This window comes from Vulpes vulpes, chromosome 1, assembly GCF_048418805.1.
Source record: "Vulpes vulpes isolate BD-2025 chromosome 1, VulVul3, whole genome shotgun sequence".
Classification (NCBI taxonomy): domain Eukaryota; kingdom Metazoa; phylum Chordata; class Mammalia; order Carnivora; family Canidae; genus Vulpes; species Vulpes vulpes.
In genome coordinates, this window is record NC_132780.1 from 140,284,727 (window position 1) to 140,305,672 (window position 20,946).

A 20,946-nucleotide genomic window follows, 5' to 3' on the forward strand; every position below is an offset into this window, starting at 1 on the left:
GTTATGTCATCTTCAGCTTGGTAATTGCTGCCTGGCATTGTCTGCACACAAAAGCGTGCCCACAAGAGTGTGCTCACTAAAGACCTCCTGGCAGGCCAGGCTGTGCTTTGTTAATGTTTATGGGATTAAAGTGTCTTTTCTATTTCTCACATTACAACCTGTCATTTCCTCATGAATTAATAATATACTAGCAGCCAATAAATAGTAGGCACTCAAAAAATGTAATTTACTGTTAAATGATCACTCATTATTGTAGCCAAAGTTGATCTGTTCCTTCTTTAAAAAAAAAAAAAAAATTATTTGGGCAGCCCCAGTGGCGCAGCGGTTTAGCGCCACCTGCAGCCCAGGGTGTGATCCTGGAGACTGGGGATCGAGTCCCACATCAGGCTCCCAGCATGGAGCCTGCTTCTCCCTCTGCCTGTGTCTCTGCCTCTCTCTCTCTCTCTCTCTCTCTCTCTCTCTCTCTCTCTCTCTCTCTGAATAAATAAATAAAATAATCTTTAAAAAATAAAAAATTTATTTGAGAGAGACAGCAAGACAGTGTACATATGCAAGTGGTCGGGGGGCAAGGGGCGCACGGCAGAGAGTAAAAATCTCAAGCAGACTCCCCACTGAGCATAGAGCCCTACATGGGGCTCGGTCTCATGATCCTGACCTTAGTGAAAATCAAGACTTGACTGCTTAACTGACTGAGCCACTGTGGAACCCCTGGATCTGTTCCTCCTAGTTATTCTGAGAGCTTGCTTTCTTTCTTTCTTTCTTTCTTTCTTTCTTTTTCTTAGATTTTATCTATTTGAGAGAGCAAGTGTAGGCAGGTTCAGGGGAGAGGGACAGAGGGACAAGCAGACTCCCTAACTCCTCATTGAGCACGGAGCCCAACTCAGGGCTCCATTCCAAGACCCCAAGATCATGATCTGAGCTGAAGTCAGACACTCAACTCACTGAGCCCCTATACTGAGAGTTTTTTAATTTTCTGTTGTTGTAAACAGGAATGTTATGAAATAACCAGTCCCTGTGGTCTTCTAACCCAACCACTAATCTAAAGAAAGGAAAAAAATCTTGTTTTCAGCTTAGTGAGTCCTTAGTTTCTTCTCCATCAAACACTAATTAAAAGTTTAATGAAACTTGTTGGGACACCTGAGTGGCCCAGTAGGTTGAGTGTCTGCCTTCAGCTCAGGTCACGATTCTGGAGGCCTGGGATTGAGCCCCACGTTGGGGTCTCTGTCTGGCAGGAAGCGTGTTTCTCCCTCTGCTTCTGCCCCTCCCCACCTCTTGCATATTCTCTCTCAAATAAATAAATAAAATATTTTAAAAAATGTATAAGAAGTGGTACTATGGTCACCTGGCTATCCCAGTCTGTAGAGCATGTGACTCTTGATCTCAGGGTCATTGGGTGCCCCACATTGGGTGTAGAGTTTAGCCCCACTTTGGGTGTAGAGTTTACTTAAAGGGAAAAAAAAAAGAAAGAAATGCCCCACTAGATCACACACCTGGACTGTAACAGCAACTGAATTTTCAAAATGTTCATGGTATTGGTACCCACAAAATATATGTCTCCAAAAATCTAAAAATACGTTTAGAGAGTTGGGGATTCAGGCTTTAAATACAAGTTAAATCTTTTCAAGGAACTGATAATAGAGCTTCCTATAATCTTGACACAGTGTGACTTTACTACATAGCTTGGTGGACTTGCTTATTTTATTTTTTAGCAGGGCACATTCTATATCCTTCGAATATGCTCTTGATAAGGAGTTGAAAATATTCACAATATAGTGACTTTTATGTATAACTGTATTCTGCATATTTTTTCTACAAAAGGGAGTAAAAAGAGGTGTGTTTTGTCTTTAGGTGGATAGTCACTCAGGAGGACAAAAGAGGCCTGCTGCAAAACAACTAACTAAAGGAGCTTTGTGAGTGACCCTTGGAAATGACTCATTTTGAACATTTCTCTCAGTCCCTAACCTTCAATAAATACACAACAGAAGTCAGCTTATAATTATATATTTTTTTAAAGTATATTTTGAAAATAATTTCCTACTGTTGGTTTCTTTTAGGACCTATAAATACCGTGACCCTTGAACAACATAGATTTGAACCATGTAGGTCTGCTAATATGCAGATTTTCTCCAGTAAATACAGCACAGTCCTGTAACTGTATTTCCTTTTCCTTAGGAGTTTCTTAATAACATCTTTTTTAGCTCACTCTTTTGTAAGAATACAATATATAATACATGTAATATACAAAATATCTATTAGTCAACCATAGAATCAATAAGGCTTCTGGTCAACAGGAGACATCTTAGTAAGGTTTTGGAAAAGTCAAATTATATATTGATATCTGACTATGGAGGGAGTCGGTGCCCCCACCCCCTTCATGTTGTTGAAGGGTCAACTGTGTATCAAATAATAATTTAAGTGTACTGCTTGCTCCTTTGTTCTGAAGGAGAATAGTTCTGTCTGTTTAGCATACCACATACCCTTTGATTGGCCAAAGGGTCTCTGAGGAGAAGCATGGTTTGATAAACTCCTGTTTGGAACAGAAATATTAGCATAAGCTTAGCTGGCCAATGGTCAGGCATTGCCAAGATCTGTGTGAGCAGCCCCCACATGAGCAGTTGGTGTGAACACTGTGTTTTTGAGGCCAGGGTCATAGTATGAGTCCTCTGTGGAGACAGTTAGACCAAACCCTACTCCCACTATGGTGTACAAAGTATAAAACTCAAGGAAAAACAGAAGTGCTACACTGTGAATAGTAGTATTCCTATAGGTCTTCTTATCTTTGCATGCAAATAACCATCACTGTTAGATTTCCTCCTTGGGTCTCCACTGACATTGGCAATTTCTCTTTGAAAGCATCCTCCAGCAGTTACAGAGGGACCAAACCCATGCTGTGACACCCGATAAGAGTCAGTTCCGGTCACTAAGTGATGCGGTACAGAGGCTGCTCTCCTACCACGTGTGCCAGGGCGCCCTGCCCACGGAGGAAGACTTGAAGAAAGGTAAACAGGCTATAACCCCAGAGTACCACTGTGACACCAGACACCATCTTATGGATGCCCCACAGAAGAGCCAAGAGCCCCATGGCTCCCAGATAGTAGCCATACTAGTGTTTTAATCACACACCTAACTTGTTCCCAATTTACTCAATTTCCAGGTCCATGTTTAGGGTGGTGGCTTACTCTTCTCAATATTCTGTGAAGGGATACCCAAACATCAGTATTTTATTGACCCAATTTGGGGGCAGTGAATCCAAAGCATTATTTGGACCACTGGCTGCAGACTTGATGACTCTGAAGTCGCTACTATACCCAGTGATTTCTTATGTTTAAGCAGAATGCATACCCTTAGCTACTACCATCAGTTTTATGAATTAGATAGATACTTTAGCCCCCAAAAGCATTCTTCAAGTGCCAAAGTAAGTCTGGAGCATTGCTGGATCTCAAGAAACTGGCAAAAATGGTAAGGATGAGGACCCCTTCGTGCCAACCTGGGACTCTGCCCAATCTGATGCCAGTCCCCACTGCTGTGCAGCCTACTTCTGCCCTCCTTCCCACCACCATTTCCAAGCCTGGACTCCATCAGTTCCCCTCCATGGCTTTAATCCCTCCTGTAGCTGCCACCCGTCTTACTTACCTGGCTGTGGTCTCCGATCTAAATGCAGATCGGTCCCGGTCAGTCCCCTGGGAGCTTCCCTGGGAGGTCCAGGGAATAGCGTCCAGATCCAGCATTACATAGGGATGTGAAGACTCAGAGTTAAAAAATGTGAAACCTTTGGAGACTGACAGGCAAAGGACAGAGCCACAGCACCATGGCCTACAAGATACCATGAATTAGTTTGTGTCCTTACATAAAACCGGTCTGCCCAGCCCTGGCTGTAGGACTTCATTGTTCAATTGTTTTCGTTATTCATACCATTGGAAGGGAGTGGAAGGTTGACCATCTAGACCATCTAGACTAGATCATTCTCTATTCATTAGTATGTATTCTATGTCTGTACTATATGGCTTTCTTTTATAGGTGATGTTAAAATATTCTGGTTTTGGCCTCCTAAATAAAGTTAAAATAAGCTAGTATTGAGATGAATTGCCCGATGACCTAACAGTGAACAGTGAGGGAAAGCAATGCAGAAGCTGTTTAAATGAGGAAAGCTATCTAACCTAAGAAGAGAAAACTGTCATAGGCAAGACATGTTTGAGTAATGGAAGACTAATGCATTTCGGTCCCGAGAAAGGAAAGACCTAGTGAGTGATTTGCACTCTCTTACCATTTTCTCTCTCTCTCTCTTTTTTTAAAGTCGACAGTGAATTTGAAACAGTTGCCACTCAGCTCCTAAAAAGGACCCAAGCTATGCTTAACAAATACAGATGCCTGCTTCTAGAAGATGCCATGGTAAAATTCATGCTACCAAGCATATTTGTTTTTTAAAACCCCACAGGTCACAGCTAGTAATTCAGAGAGAAAAACCTTCAGGGAACTCCATTTTTCCAACATAATTTCAAAGGCACAGACACTGAGGATTGTAGAAAACCTTACACCTGACTGGTACTACTGACACAGCATTTGCTACACTTTACATGAGCAATCACACCTAAGGAGTGCTCTGGTTTTCTTGGTTCTAAATGAGGAAACTAGGGCTTTGGTTAAGTAATTTGCCTAACGTCCTACAGCTAATCAGTTTGCAGAGCAATTAACAGAGCTAGGGGACAGACCAGGAACATCTGAGACCTCCACCCCCTGTCCACACTCTGATGCTGTCAGCTGCCTCACCAGCCCAGAGATGTGGGGGAAATTGTTCAGAGTAACATCTGAAAAGACTGGGTGATAACAAATGTTAAAATTTGCTTTATCTTGTTTTTAAGTGAGTGATCATTAACAGTCCATAAAAATTCATGCATAATTTAAAAATATACAACTTGATAGTTTTTAGTATATTCATAAGGTTGTACAACCATCGACCACTGTCTAATTCCAGAACATTTTCATCACCCCGAATAGAAACTAAAATTAGTTTTAAAGCACCAGTTAATGAGAGAAAGAAGACACCTCAGGAAATGATAGACCAAATGTATTCTGAGATTTAAGAAACAATTCTGAAATCATATAGGCTTTCCTCTATAAGTTGGCCTCTTACAAGCAGTTTCCAGTTTAAGATCAACTTGAAATATACCTTGGGAGCTTAAATAAATTACATTATACACATATACAATATGGTGTAAATATGTATGTGTGTTTGTGTTTACTTATATATTATTTATTTTTATATAGATGTATATATATTTATATATGTGTGTATGTATAGATATATACTCTCTTACTTGTATTCACTTAAAATTGTGCCTCTAAAGTCTGAAATAGTTGTTCTTATGTCAACAACCATTTCAGAAAAAATGCTGAGATATCAAAAAGACTTAACTCTTATAGTTTTTGAGGAAAGGACCATTTATTTGGTCAAACTATATCTGTTATGAATTTCACGTTAAATAAGACTCACAAATATAATTTAAGATTCAATTATCTATAGCAAAAAATAATTTTAAGGAAAACCTTACTACACAATGAGAGCACAGAATATGAAGAAAAATATCATCCTAATGAAAATATTGCTAACATATTATTAAATAGAAGAGGGGGAAATAAAGATGAAAAACAATGTGTATAGTTACTACCATTTGCGTGCATACATAAACAGAGAGGAATGTCAGTGCCTATGTGTGCATAAAATCACTCTGCAAGAGTGTATTAAACTGCTAGGTGCAGGTGCCTCCAGGGGAGGCTGAGGAAGCGAAGAAGGCAGGCTTACTTTTCACATCCTCTTTAGAAATCAATGTGAAAATCACCTTTTCCCCCAAAATACTATTTTAAAACGCATCCCTACATGACAGGGATAAATGGGACTAAATGGGACATGATTAGAACCTAGACACCAAGTCTTAATGTCTGGTTGCTTTGTTTGTTTCAAAGAAGCAGTGGGATATCTGCACTTGTTAAATGGCACCTGAAATGACCAGACTCTCTCGTTTTCAGCGGATCAATCCCTCTGCTGAGATGGTGATGATCGATAGAATGTTCAACCAAGAAGAAAGAGCTTCTCTCTCCCGAGACAAGCGTCTGGCACTCGTAGACCCTGGTAAGAAACATCAGAGGAAAAGTAGAGGAGAGGTACTGCCAGGCTTCAGGGCCATGGGCCTTTGGGGAGTCTGGCTGCAAAAATTGAAGGTAAAAAATGAGTTCTGGGGAGGAAAAAAAAACAGAGCAAGAGCAGTGTATGACTACTCTGAGAAGGTCTATAGTCTAGAAAATCCAAACTGGAATTTGACATTCATTATGTCATTATTTTTCCCCATTATAAACGTAAAATTCTCATTCTTTCTCCAGTTTTTGAGAACTAAATTAAGTCAGAAGCCTTCCCAGAAGCATTTAAGCCTGAGCAGATTCCCGAGCTGTCTTACCACGTGCAAGGCTTTGTGAGGGTTCCTGCCCACAAGCTCATAATTGAGATGCTCCATTCAAGTACTTCTCTCACCCCATCAGTTCCCACTGACTGCATTGAAAGAGAGGAAGATATTCTCCTCTGGCCAAAGTTTTTCTAGTTGTACAAATTAAATTTATATGAGGGATATGAACAGGAAAAAAAGTTTTATTACACGTGTGCAGAGGTCCAGTAATGAAGTTGAGACCCAAAGGATGACTGCGGCAGGCAGTTTTTATACTTTTCAGATAAAGAGACAATCAATCTATGAGGAATTGACAAGATAAAGAAGATGACTCTGGGAGCTTCAATTAGTAAGGAATTCTAAACAGAATTTGGCCTGGAGGAGTAAAGTAACGAAAAGTAACAAGGGTTGTTTATAGGGCCTTCTGGGCCCTAACCTCCCTATTGCTGGTGATAAGGACATCTTTCTCCTTCCCTGGTAAAGGGTCGGCGATTTATTCTGCTCTCAGGGGGACAGAGGAGGGTCTAAGTGTCCTTGCACAGGCTGGTTTGAGAGGTTTTTTTCAGGGTTGTTTGGTTTGGTTTGGTTTTGTGGTGGCTTGTTTTCTTTTTTTGTTTGTTTGTTTTGTTTTTATTTTTGCTTTTTGAGACAGAGAGAGAGAGAGAGAGAGAAAGCATGGGTGCACACAAGCTGGTGTGGGGGATAGGGCAGAGAAGAAAGAATCCTAAGCAGGCTCCACACTTAGTGCACCCCAACACACTCTGTCTTTTAAAAATGAATCCTCCTAGGATGCCTAGGTGGCTCGGTGGTTGAGCATCTGCCTTCAGCTCAAGTCATGATCCCAGGGTCTTGGGATCAAGTCCCACATCAGGCTCCCTGTGAGGAGCCTGCTTCTCCCTCTGCCTGTGTCTGCCTCTCTGTGTGTCTCTCATGAATAAATAAGTAAAAAATCATTTTAAAATAAATAAATAAATAAAATCTATAAATAAATAAATAAAAATGAATCCTCCCATGATGCCTGGGTAGCTCAGATCCATCCCTCCATAGGACTCCCCACTCAGCAGGGAGTCTACTTCTCCCTCTCCCTCTGTCCCTCCCCCCTCATGCTCTCTCTCTCAAATAAATAAAATCTAGAAGAAAGAAAGGAAGAAAGAAAGAAAGAAAGAAAGAAAGAAAGAAAGAAAGAAAGAAAGAAAGAGGAATGGAGGGAGGGAGGAAGGAAGGAAGGAAGGAAGGAAGGAAGGAAGGAAGGAAGGAAGGAAGGAAGGAAATCTACCTAGAGGCACCTGTGTGGCTCAGTTTGTTAAGTGTCCAGCTCATGGCTTCGGCTCAGGTCATGATCTCAGGGTCATCATATCGAGTCCCCATTGGGGTCCACGTTCAGCAGGGAGTCTGCTTGAAGATTCTCTCTGCCCCTCTCCCCACTTGTTCTCTCTCTCTCTCACTTCTTCTATCTCTCTCAAATAAATAAATCTTTAAAAAATAAAACTAAATCCTCCTAATAAGAATCCTCCTTACTTTTTTCTGGCCTCTAAATTTTTTAAATTAAATAACATTATAACAATTTGTGGAGTATGAATTTTACCCATACTTGCAGCATCTTATAAAAGAAAAGGGATGTGCTTTTTTGTTTTGTTTTTTAAGATTTTATTTATTTATTTGAGAAAGAGAGAGCATGAGCAGGGGAGGGGCAGAGGGAAAAGCAGACTTCCTGCTGAGCAAGGAGCCAGATGTGGGACTTGATCCTGGGACTCTGAGATCATGACCTGAACTGAAGGCAGATGCTTAACCAACTGACCCACCCAAGCGCCAAAAAGAAAAGTTTTATTTCTCTTAGTTTTCTTCCAGTTCTGGTTCCCATTTACATACTTCATTTTTTAAAATATTTTATTTATTTATTCATGAGAGACATAGAGAGAGAGGCAGAGACATAAGCTGGCTCCTCACAAGGAGCCGGATGTGGGACTCGGTCCCCAGTCTCCAGGATCACACCCTGGGCTGAAGGCGGCGCTAAACCACTGAGCCACCCAGGCTGCCCTTTCATACCTCATTTGTGGATAGTTCTAATCATATGCTAGATAAGATTTTGTTCCTCTAATTCTCTTCCATTTAATCATCTGAAGTTCTTAATCATTTGCTAGAGTCCTCAAAATAATATATAATCAATTTTTAATACATTAATTTGAGAATTTACCTAAACCATTCCCCTACTGTTGGACTGTTATTTTCCAGTGGCTTTATTTCCATTCCCCTAACCTCTTTCCTGATTCTTAAATATCAAGATTCTGCCTCATGTTTGGTGTGGCTCATGAAATCTCTAAAGAGAGTAAATGATCCTTACACTCAGTCTAAAGGGAGAGTCTGAAAGAACTGCTATGTAGCCAAAAGAATCCTCAAATCTTTCCTAAAAGAAAGAGAATGATGTAGGATATATTTCTGTCTCTTCTTCTTAGAACCTAAAGTCTCTTATTGCCTTTCGATGAATTGGGCTTATGGATAAACCTTCCTACTTTTCACAGCTCCTCAGATATGAGTGTCACATGGACAGGGATATGCGTCATCCCCCTGTGTATTGTGCCTCCACGGCCAGTGTTTATTGGAGTCTTCTTTTTTAGATGTCAAGGCTGTATCCCCTAATCTCATATTTTGTGATTTGGTGAAGAAATTTGCATATTGGTTTTACAGATGTCGTCAAAGCCCTTTTTCACCTCTTCTCCCCTTCTGTAACAGCAGGCTGCCTCTGTGCCCTCAACCTCCTAAGTCCTCCTAACATTTTTCTTGCCATCCTGGGCTTTTCAAGCCTGACCCAGTGCAGTGCTCAGTCACAGACCTGGTTACTCCATACACCATTGTCCTGCCAAGCAGATATGATTTTGGATGCCTGTTGACCATTTGTTTTGTGCTCCTGGCAAAGTGCAGCTTTGTAACGCTGGTCCCCTCACATGTGTCTACGGGAACTGAAATGCCATCACCCAAAGACAAGTAATTGTGTCCACTCCCACCCCACCCTAAAGCTTCCTTCCAGGGTCCTCCGCTCCAAGGGAGAAACCAAGCTAATACTAGCATCAAATTTCTGTCTTCAGGGATGCCTGGGTGGTTCAGTGGTTAAGTGTCTGTCTTCAGCTCAGGGTGTGATCCTGGAGTCCCAGGATCAAGTCCTGCATTGGGCTCCTTGCATGGAGCCTGCTTCTCCCTCTGCCTGTGTTTCTGCCTCTCTCTGTCTCTCTCTGTCTCTCTGTGTGTGTGTGTGTGTGTCTCTCTCATGAGTGAATAAATAAAATCTTGAAAAAAAAAATCCTGTCTTCAGACTTTCAAAGCAGTCTTTAATAAAAAAAAAAAAAAAAGAAAGAAAGATAGAAAAGAAAGAAACTAGCTAAAGATAACACTAAGAGGGGCACCTGGCTGGCTCCATCAGTAGAGCACGTGACTCTTGATCTCAGGGTTGTGGGTTGAAGCCCCAGACTGAGTGTAGAGGTCACTTAAATAAGTAAGTAAACTTAAAAAGAGAGAGAGAGAGAGAGAAAACACTGAGAGATCAAAACAAAGTGGAGCTCTTTGCCCATCTGGTTTTCCCATTTGTCACCAATCAACTACCTTTTCAAAGAGGTCTAAGCTTCTTGTCTGGAAGCCATGGCTACTCTTACAGGAAGCCTCCTCAAGTGTCACATGCTGCTGCATGGTCCTGGACCTGCAAGACTGGCTCGCTGAGCCAGGCTGGGTTTGCACCTGACCCACTGAAGGTCTGTCGCATAGTCCTTGCTCCCTCGTTCATTCTGCATTCTTTTGTGTTCCCATTTCCAGAGGGTTTTCAGGCGGATTTCTGTTGTTCCTTCAAACTTGACAAAGCTGCTCATGAGACGCAGTTCGGCCGGAGTGACCAGCATGGCAGTAAAACAACCAGCTCTCTGCAGCTGACGGCCAAGGCCCAGAGCCGAGACCGAGCCAAAGCAGGCAAGACAGAACCGGCGAACCATGACCAGTTTCATCTAGTGCCTAATCACATCGTGGTCTCCGCAGAAGGAAACATTTCTAAAAAAACCGAATGCCTCGGCAGAGCACTGAAATTTGACAAAGTGGGCTTAGGTCAGTACCGGGGCACATCTGAAGATAAAAGCAGCCGGAGAGAGTCCGTGAAGGCCAGCTCTCCTGGCCCCGAGGGGCCGCGGAAAGCCTCGTGCAGACCGGATCCCGGTACTGAGAGCAAGCTCTCCAGCATCCTAGTAGATTCTCACTTGGAGATGACGTGTAACAATTCGTTCCAGGACAAAACCCTGAGGAATTCTCCAAAGAATGAAGTTTTACACACAGACATCATGAAAGGGTCAGGCGAGCCCCAGCCCGATCTCCAGCTCACGAAGAGTCTAGAAACAACGTTTAAGAACATCTTGGAACTTAAAAAGGCCGGGCGGCAGCCCCAGAGTGACCCCACGGTTAGCGGCTCTGTTGAGTTAGATTTCCCCAACTTTTCTCCAATGGCTTCGCAGGAAAACTGCCTGGAAAAGTTCATCCCGGACCACAGTGAAGGCATTGTAGAAACTGACTCCATTTTAGAAGCAGCTGTAAATAGTATCCTAGAGTGTTAATAGCGCAGCCCTGCCCCGCCCACCCGAGACCCGCCCCGGACAAGTTACATTCTTTCCTGGCAAAAGCAAATGGAAGTGGTCTCCTGTCTCCAGCCTGCTTGATCTTTCATCACAGGTTGTTCTTTCTGATCTCGATCCCATTCTTTGTTTCAGAGCAATACTCGTCGTGGTTACAGGGAGATCCTTTTCGCGAAATGAATCCTTGTTAGAAAGCAGTCTGATAGGCCTGACACATTTCAAGTGTTATGAAAGTGCTTAGAGTCATCTCTGTGTTTGTTTACTTGTTTTAAGTTAAAAACAAAACAAAACAAAACACCACTATAACTCACTGAGATCACAGTACACTTGGCCCTGGGTAAAATTCTGACAATCATAAGTCATTTGAAAAGAACAGACTTATTAAAGAAAATCAAACAGGACCGGATAGAAGCTACTTTTTAAAGAATATCCCACTGCATCTCCACATTTTGCTTTTCGGGGTTGTTGTCACTGTCGCCGGAGGGCAGGCCACCTGGGTTTGCCCCCTCAGCCATCTCTGAGCCGTGAGCTGCCCACTGCTTTCCGGGGCCCCCAGCCCGCGAGGCAGCCAGTAGCACACAAGCAAGCAGGGCACTTGCAGGGCTTCCTTGTTCATCGTTCAAGTGCTTTCCTGATGCTCCTGGAGCAAAACCTCATGCTTTTCAGCCTATGCGTGTTGAGTTTCATCTAGGGAATGCTCTGTTCTTAGTTGCAACGGCATGACTTGAGATCATTTCACCAGGCTAAATAAGGAAAATGGAAACCAGTTAAGTGGCACAGTGTACAGGGGAGGCCGGGATAGAGCCTTGAGGAATATAATATGTATATATGTAAAAGCATATATATGTTAACTATTGAGAAAAAAAAACAACCAAGCGTTTTGCATTTTCTAATTGGATAGAGTCAACATGTGCTGTATGTTTTTGTTTGTTGCTGGGTTTCCTTTCATTTATCCTCTCCGCACCCTCTCCCACAAATAGCCAAGCGTCCAAAGCACTTTTGTTTGAAAGCTGTGTTGTCATTTTTCAGTTTAAACTTTAAGGGGACTTTGGCCTTGTTTATGCTTCTTGTCTGAGAACAGTAGTCACCACCCCCCCACCCCCGGCAGCAATCATTACCAAAACACAGACAAACCAAAGTTACCAGTCCCCCTACCCCCCAGCCCAACTGAAAGAAAAGATCTGAGACACGGGATTCCCACTTGAGAGCCAAAGGACATGCCTTGTCATGGTCTGTGTGTGGCCCGTGTTCATATTAGTAGACATGACTTATTGCTTTATTTATTTATATTTCTTTTCAGGGAGCTTTCCCCCATTGTCCTTCCTTGTGTTCCTGCTGAGGTCATCCCGTCTCTGCTGTCCCCTTCATTCTCAGTGTCATTGTAACCAGCCCATCTCTCCCATCATCGGGAAAGCAACATGACGGTATTTCATACGCGCCCTCCCTCACGTGTGTGTGTGCGTCTCCCTGAGCTGTTCAGATCCAGACGTCATTCTGGTGACAGTGTGGACACACTCACTCTTCCTCCCATGTGTGTACACTCTCTCATTCGTTCTGTTGATCTCTCTGGCTTTAGAGGTGCACCTGCTGGTCTCTATTCTGACACGTCGCCAGCATCTGTTTCTGGCTGTTGCCAGAACGGAGATGACCCTCATTGTCATCATGTTGGGCGCTTCTTTTCCAGATTGGTCTGCGATGGAAAGGAAGGCTTCTGATTATTGGAAAACACGGCAGCAGAAGACCCAGTCTCCCTGTCCCTCTCTGCCCCCACACTGCCCTCAAAGAAGCCCCTCAGTCTTCATAAAAGCAAAGTAACTTCTCCCCACCCCCACCCCCGCCCCGGCCAATAGAACTTGGAAAATCTGGGTCATTTTAAGGTTCCCATTTTTTCCTCATTTGTGCCAATGTCCAAGTTACAGATTTCCCCTTTTTCCTGTATTGTAACATATTAGAAAGATAAGTTGGTATTGCCAGTTGGAACTTTCTGTTTGGGCAGCCCTGGGGTAATACTCTACCCTGAACCCCATGATTTCATAGGCTCTTCTTCTCTTAGGACTCATGTTCCCTTCATTCCTAGCAAGACTTAAAGATGGTCCCTCCTAATCAAATTCTTCTCGTTGTGGAACTCTTACCTGGAAGCCCTCATGTAGGCTACTCGTGGGTTACATTAATTACTGCCAATCAGTGGAATTCTTAAGAGAAAAGATAAACTTCATGTACATTTGTCACCTCCCTTTCTTCCCCTATCCTGCCCTGCTAGCCCAACCGCCGCCTTTCTATATACCATCTCAAAGGGTCTCTTAAGCCCTAACGCTTGTCTAACAGAGAGCCTAATTTACCAAAATGATACTTGTAAATTTTTGTGTCCTTGTATGTAAGTCTACTTTCTATGGAGGAAAGATTCTAGATAATGACAAATGAAGATTACGAAATGTATTTTACTCCTGTGATTAGGTTATGCACACATGGGTCATAACTCGTATGTCGAGCCCCCTCTGGCGAAGGGTCAGAGAGCTCCGCCTCGGACGGCCAACTTTCAGTTGTTCAGGTTCATTAGTCAAGGTTAAGTTGTAGAACTACTTGTACTCAGTAACAAAAATCATTTTCTTTTCTTTTCTTTTCTTTTTTTTTTTTCTGTTGTTGTTGTGGGAAAAGTGTGCATTTGTTATTAAGCATTTGATTTTCTGTGTCCTTAAGTACTGCCTAAAGATAAAGCAAATTTTAAACTGGCAATTACGAAAAAGAACTATTTTAGCTCTGAAGAATTTAGTAGATTTTGTTAGATTAGGGAGGCCTTACAGACTGACTTGTCTTATAGAGGACGCGTCACTCACTGTCAGTGTGGTGTGGGCTTTATTTGCTTAAATACCTTCATTTGTATAGTATGTCTCACTTGAAATTGCTTTGTATACATTTTGTAAAAATATTTATAAAATGTTTTGTAAAAAAAAGTATAACAAATTGCAGTTTATTTTGTTATGTTGGATAAATACTGTTAAAAGAAACCAGTCAGTAACTATATTGTTAATCCATGGTTAGGAAATGTTTAGTTGGAGATTACAAAATGAAACAACCATTGCAATACAGCCAAAGATTTGGGAAAATGTGCAAATGTGATTGTCTTGATTTTGCAAACAGGAGTGGCTCTTTTCCCAGAAGAAAGGGGTAAGTAAGTGTTCAGTTCTATTGAAATAGATTTACCATTCCCAGACAGGAGCCCAGCCAGTGAGGGGCTAGGATTGTAAGGGATCAGCCTTTCCAAACGGTTTCAAATTCATCAGGGTTGGTTGGTGAGAAAGTTTAGTCATGTCCGTCTCTGGCCTCCATCCATACTCTTGTCACATGGGTCCTTACCTAAGGAAGGAAAAATGGGGTCATTTGAGAAGTTCCATAAATGAGCCTCAATCTACAGGAGGTTTTCTTCAATTACTATATTTATTTTGTTTCGGTTAAGGGCAAGAAGGCCGAGGGATGAGTACAGAAAACTATTTTACTCAAGACTTATCCCAGGGTTAACATGTTTCTCTTTGTATTCACACATTTGATCCATTAAGAAATACCTCTGTAACCGTATCTGTAAAATCAACCCTCTGAGGTCCTTCTGAGTTCTTGCTGTCACAAATGGGAGGGACTCTGCCCAAATTGTTAGGAGAACTACCACAGGGTGAAATGTATTTCTGGGGGGGCGGAGTATGAGGCTCCTTAAATTTTTCTTTGGGGCTTAGGATTTACACTTATATTCCTTATGGTTTACCTGTGCCCCTCCCCATACACACACACTCCCTTAAAGCAGGAGCAGTTAGGAAATCAAGGTTCCATAGTAATCAATATATAAATAGGAAGTTGTTCTTCCAGAACTAACAGCAATTACTGCTAGAATAATTACATCAGTCGATGGATCCCTTAATGTCTTTTGCAGTGTTGCCCTGATGTCAAGATTCTCTTGCTAAGGACAAGTGTGTGCCCAACGTGACATTCCCTAACCTCTTCAGGCCATTTGCAATGGGAGTGGCCCATGAATGAAGAAGGAAGGAGAGCTGACTGCTTGATTAGGATCAGTCTCTGTTCCCCTGGGGCATGCCCAGAGGAAAGACCAGGCATCTTCTCTAAGGATGATTAAAGCCCTCAGTCCTGGGGGTTGTGGGCAGTATTCCAGAAAAGGGGTCAGGGGATCACTAGGGACAAAGAGAAGAGAAAGGAAAGAAACCACAGTCTGGGGACACTGAAACAGCATCACTCAGGCAGAGCTCTGGCTGTGCTGTCCTCCAGGGGCTAGGCCCCAGTTTCAGGCTCTGACTCGGCTTCAGCCCTTGTGTCTGTTCTCTGAGAGTGAGGGCTCCTGGACAGCCACTGGACATTTATTGAGCAATTTATGGACACTACGCTAGGATCCATGGATAATTCAGGTATGACTTCTACTCAAGGAGCTCAGAGTCCAGAGAGGAAACCAGCACATAAATAATTGCATTACATTTGGGAATTGCCGGGAGCTCAGGAGAGAAGAAACCAGGGCTAAAATTCGTCCCGCCCTGCCACTTCAGTAGAGTTGCAATCTATATTCCAGTGCCCAGCTTCTCGGTCCACCCTGAGTTACATTTGAGAAAAAGGTATCATACTTAGTGCAGGAATAAAGGTAAAGGCGTTTTGTAATTATGGTGTTAAATATATGGAAAATCTGGTTCACACAAATGGTAGGAACACTTCTGTAGTGTAAAGCAAATTCTGTAATATGGATGGCCTATGTCTGTGGTGCTGCCCATAAAAGCCCTAATCTACATTTCTTGTGGGCATGTGCTGGAGTCTGGCCTTTGAAAACACTTACACAGACAAGAAGATCCTCGGGGGGGGGGGGGGGGGGGGAATCACTTCAGTGAAGGCCCAGGGGAGTAGTGCAATAGGGCGGCAGGATAGTACCTACTCTAACACATAATTAGATACCTTAGTATAAATTGGTCTCAGCCTCACCTTCCTCGCCTATAAACTAAAGATTTGTCCCGGCCCTCCACTCCTTCAAGTGTAAAAAGGGATGTTACTAAAGAAGTCTGGAAGGCAGAAGAAGCTAAGTGCCGTTACCCCTGAAATAATTCAGGGGAGGTTTGAGTTTTTCTGTTTTGCTTATGGTCACACCTGCTGCACACTGTCTGCTTCCTACTCTAGCTCTCCTGTGCCTAGCCCGGCCCCCCCAAAGGCCGCGCCCTTCATAGGCTCTTTCTTTTCTCCTTTACCCTTTTGCTCCCTTCTGCTTGGCTTTCATCGGGATCAAAAGCTGTGGGCCACGTTGTCTTCCCCAACTCTCTGCTCATCTGGCTGCTCTCACCCTAATCTCTTTCCCACCTGCTTCCTGGGAGCCCCCTGTCACTCCCTGAGGAAGCAACAAGGAAAACTTGAAACAAAATGAAGTCAGGGCAGCCTGGGTGGCTCAGCAGTTTAGCACCGCATTCAGCCAGGGTATGATCCTGGAGACCAGGATCGAGTCCCACATCAAGCTCCCTGCGTGGAGCCTGCTTCTCCCTCTGCCTGTGTCTCTGCCTCTCTCTCTCTCTCTCTCTCTGTGTGTGTGTCTCTCATGAATAAATAAATAAAATCTTAAAAAAACAAACAAAAAAAGCGAAGTCAACTTCAAGAAGGCTCATTAGCCAAGAAAGAGCTTTGGGGCCAATGTGAAATTGCAGATGGAGCCCCCCCCTTTGGGGTGTGTCGGGTGTGGTGGTTTGGCCTCACTGAGAAGGCACTGCTCAATTGTCTCTTAAATGATTCCAAATAATCCCAAAGTGCAGATAATACAGAAGTAACCAGTAGAATATGCTAGAAAAGGAACCCTGGAGTCAAGCCAGAAGCCAGAAAATGTTCTGAAAGGACTCTTAAAAAAAAGTCAAGTGGGGCAGCCCAGGTGGCTCAGCGGTTTAGCGCCGCCTTCAGCCCAGGGTGTGATCCTGGAGACTGGGGATTGAGTCCCACGTCAGGCTCCCTGCAGGGAGCCTGCTTCTCCCTCTGCCTGTGTCTCTGCCTCTCTATCTCTGTGTCTCTCATGAATAAATAAATTAAATCTTTAAAAAAAAAAAAAAAGTCAAGTGGTTTCTAAAATAGGCAAGTCAAAATAATAACTATAAGAACCTAATCACCTAATTACACATGTGATAAGTGAAAGATATACCATAAAATGTAAGTCTGCCTTCCTATTTCAGGCCCCACTCCCATTTCCCAAAAATAATCCCTATCAACATTTTCTTGTATATAATCCCCAAATTGTTACATACAAATACATCTATAGCTAAGAAACAAAAACCACAAAACAACCAGGGACCATTCTCTGCTACCCTATTCTGTATCTTGCGTTTTCAAATGTAACCAAATATCTGGGAATACTATAGCCAGGATTCTTCGGTTGCAAGCAACAGAAACTGATCAGCTTGGTTAACCAGCATAACGTAGATTTGTTGTTGTTGTTGTTGTTGTTGTTGTTGTTTTTAAGATTTTTTTTTTTCCTGAGAAACACACAGAGGCAGAGATCTAGGCAGAGGGAGAAGCAGGTTCCCTGTGGGCAGCTGGATTTGGGACTCAATCCCAGGACCCTGGGATCATGACCTGAGCCAAAGGCAGACGCTCAACCACTGAGCCACCCAGGTGCCCCCAGCATAATGGAGTTTTATAGAAAGAATAAGAATTGAAGGGAAGATTGAAGAACCACTAGGCTTGAGAAAGACAGGAACAAGGAAACTCCAGATCTTCATAGGTGAAAATTCTTAAAAGTCTTGCCTCAAACCTCCTACATTTCTTCCATCATCACTCTGCTCAAGATTCAAAACCCGGAGGGGAGAATTTTTTTGTTTTTAAAGATTTATTTATTTATTTGAGAGAGATAGAGGGAAGGACAGACCACTCAAGCGGGGGGAGGGGGGAGGGGTCGGCAGAAAAAGAGGGAGAGAATCTCCAGCAGACCCCACTGAGTGTGGAGCCCGAGGTGGGGCTCAGTCTCATGACCCTGAGATCATGACCTAAGCCAAAACCAAGAGTCAAATGTTTAACTCATTGAGCCACCCAGGCTCACCCCCTGCTCCTCAGAGGAGAGAAGTTTAGAATCTCATGCCCCCTCCCACTGGGGAGATGGAAGGAGTTGAAAAGATCTTCCAAAGACCTCTTCAACTTATGTATTGAGAAGACAAAAATTTAGATTTGATACCCTACTTCCCTCTGCAATTCTACACAATGAAGGAGAGAACAGTCCACAAGAGAAATAGGATACTGTCAGGAAATGGAAAAGGAGATCGGCAGGCCAAGAAATGAAAAATATCATTAAGACTTCAGGATGTGAAGACCTACCTCATTGCATATAATTACATAGTGTTCCATAATTTATTTAATCATTCCCTCATGATGGACAACTAAAGTGGTCAAGGAAAAAGAGGCCTATGGCAACAGGCTAAGAAGAATAAGATTCTTGGGGCACCTGGGTGGCACAGTCCATTAAATGCCAAACTCTTGGTTTCAGCTGAGGCCATGATCTCAGGGTAGTGAGATTGAGCCTGTGTGGAGCTCAACACTCAGCGGGGAGTCTGCTCCAGATTCTCTGCCTCTCACTCTGCTCTTCTTCCTGCCCCTCCCCTATTCTCTCTAAAATAAATGAAATCTTAAGAAGGGGGGTGGCAACTGGGTGGCTCAGTCAGTTGAGCATCTGACTCTTGATTTTAGCTCAGGACATGATCACAGGGATGTGGGATGGATCCCCAGGTGGGGCTTCGCACTCAGCACAGAATCTGCTTGTCCCTCTCCGCCTGCTCCTCCCCACCCCCACCCACTTGCATGCACATGTGTGCACACCCATGCACACACATTCTCTGTCGCTAAAAAAATAAAATCTTAAAGTAAAACTCTTGAGGCTGTAGATGGCCATTTCTCATTCTCACTCACTATCCTCGCTTTGAAATTAAAAGCCTTGTGTCTTGCCTAGTGCTGGAGCATATGGACAATGCCCAGTAAACAACACGTATTCAGTTAGTGAAGAATTTGGGGATTGAATTTGGGGGTCTTGCTCTTTCCCTCTGTATTTTGTGGAACAATGGCTTAGGCACTGAGAAGAAGTACTCTCTTAGCACCATCTGCTGGCATTGAAAACCTTTCCTGAATCATGGCCTCCAAGTCTTTCAGCCAGTATTGTTAATTGTCCTGATATTCCTCCTCTCCTTAATACTTTTAGCACCGAAGAATTTACCTTTTATCTGTACACAGATGCAGTTACAAAATAGTGACTTATTTTTGTTCCTTATTTACTATCTAATAAATGTTTTACACTTTAGTGATCCTTGTTTTTGCCTTTTTACAAAGTGAGACACGTGAGATGCTGAGTGAGAAGGAGCTTCACACCAGACTTTGACTCCAAAGACTGTGTTGTCCTTTGAAGTTTATTCGTCAGGTAATGAGCTCTGTGAATGGCACTTTCTGGTTGGACTAGTTACATAGCACATAGCAATATGATGCTTTGAGTTTAGTTACAAAACCCCAGCAGGTGGCCACTATTGTGACAGGAGCATTAGAAGACAAAGAAGTAGGAGATAAGTTCCCTGCCTTCACAGCACCCAATCTAATCAAGGAAGCAATACATCAAATAGTATAGGATAAAGTCTGTGGTGATGCCTGCTAAGTGCCCAGTGCCCAAATAATGACATTGGGATACATATATGTATACTGTGTTACATATTTGGCAATGCCTGGAGACATTGTCACATCTGGGGTGCGGATACTACTGGTATGTAGTTGGTAGAAGCCTGGGGATGCTGCTAAACATCCCACAATGCATGGGACAGCCCCCCATACTAAAGAATTATCTGGCCCAAAAAAGCCAACAGGGCTAAGACTGAGAAACCTATGTTAGACCTTTAGCAACCACCATTAGCAAAGCAGGCATGGTCCCTGCTAGTAGGTGCCCTCCTAGTATCATGAGGAAATGTTTAAAATATAATAATGTGTTAGGGGCACCTGGGTAGCTCAGTGGTAGAGCATCTGCCTTTGGCTGGGGTCTTGGTACCGAGATCCTAGGATCCAGTCCTGCATCAGGCTCCACGCCGGGAGCCTGCTTCTCCCTCTATGTCTCTGTGTCTCTCATGAGTAAATAAAATCTTAAAAACATTATTATATATATAATATAATAATGTATTGAAGGAATTCAGAGAAAGACACTAGAGTCTTGCTAAAGTTCAGCCCATAGACCTGAAGCATGGCATCACCGGGGAGCAGGCTAAAACTGCACAATATCAACCCCCGGCCTCCTACTGAATGAAAATCTGCATTTTAACGGGACCCTCAGGTGACTACAATGCATAAATGCTGGAGACACGCTGCACTGGGGGTTTCCAGAAGACAGAACGTGGGCTTTTTTCCTTGTTTTATGAAGACCGGGAAAGAAGGAAGCAAATTCCGGGTGTTGAGAGGTATATAAGGAAGATCCCGAAACGGGCAAGGAGGAATTTCTATTCTTCAATCCAACATAGCGTCTGCCTGCTTACCGCCAGACATCGTGCTAAGCTCTTTAAATGGAATATTTCACAGAATCCTCGGAACGCTATTGGGTAGGTCCATCTTATGGGTAAAGCAGACCAAGGTACAGAGGTTAAATAACTTGCTCCGGGACCCACTGACTGGGCCGGGCTGATGGAATAGAAGCCGCACTGTCTACCATGCGGAGTCGTCCACGAACACCTCCACCCACACGGACGAGCCAAAGTCACGGCCCCAGCCCTCCCCACCCAGCAAAAAGCCGATCATGCCAGCCTGTCGTCCGCTCTCTTTTTCTAAGATTTTATTTATCCATGAGAGACACACACAGAGAGAGAGGCAGAGACACAGGCCGAGGGAGAAGCAGGCTCCGTGCAGGGAGCCCGACGCTGGACTCGATCCGGGGTCTCCAAGATCACGCC

The 20,946-nt window shown here is 43.3% G+C and overlaps 1 protein-coding gene across 3 annotated transcripts in view; it reads left to right on the forward strand.

Annotated features, from left to right (window-relative positions):
- The window catches only part of BICRAL (BICRA like chromatin remodeling complex associated protein), a 78,991-nt gene extending 64,852 nt beyond the window's left edge, over positions 1–14,139 (forward strand). For all 3 annotated transcript variants that reach the window (XM_025990922.2, XM_025990923.2, XM_072732170.1), the window contains 5 exons: positions 1,849–1,910; positions 2,854–2,999; positions 4,295–4,389; positions 6,025–6,127; positions 10,236–14,139. In XM_025990922.2, coding sequence (XP_025846707.1) covers positions 1,849–1,910; positions 2,854–2,999; positions 4,295–4,389; positions 6,025–6,127; positions 10,236–11,017 — 1,188 coding nt within the window. In that variant the 3' untranslated portion in view covers positions 11,018–14,139. The remainder of the gene's footprint in view (positions 1–1,848; positions 1,911–2,853; positions 3,000–4,294; positions 4,390–6,024; positions 6,128–10,235) is intronic.
- Positions 14,140–20,946: the final 6,807 nt, after the last annotated feature.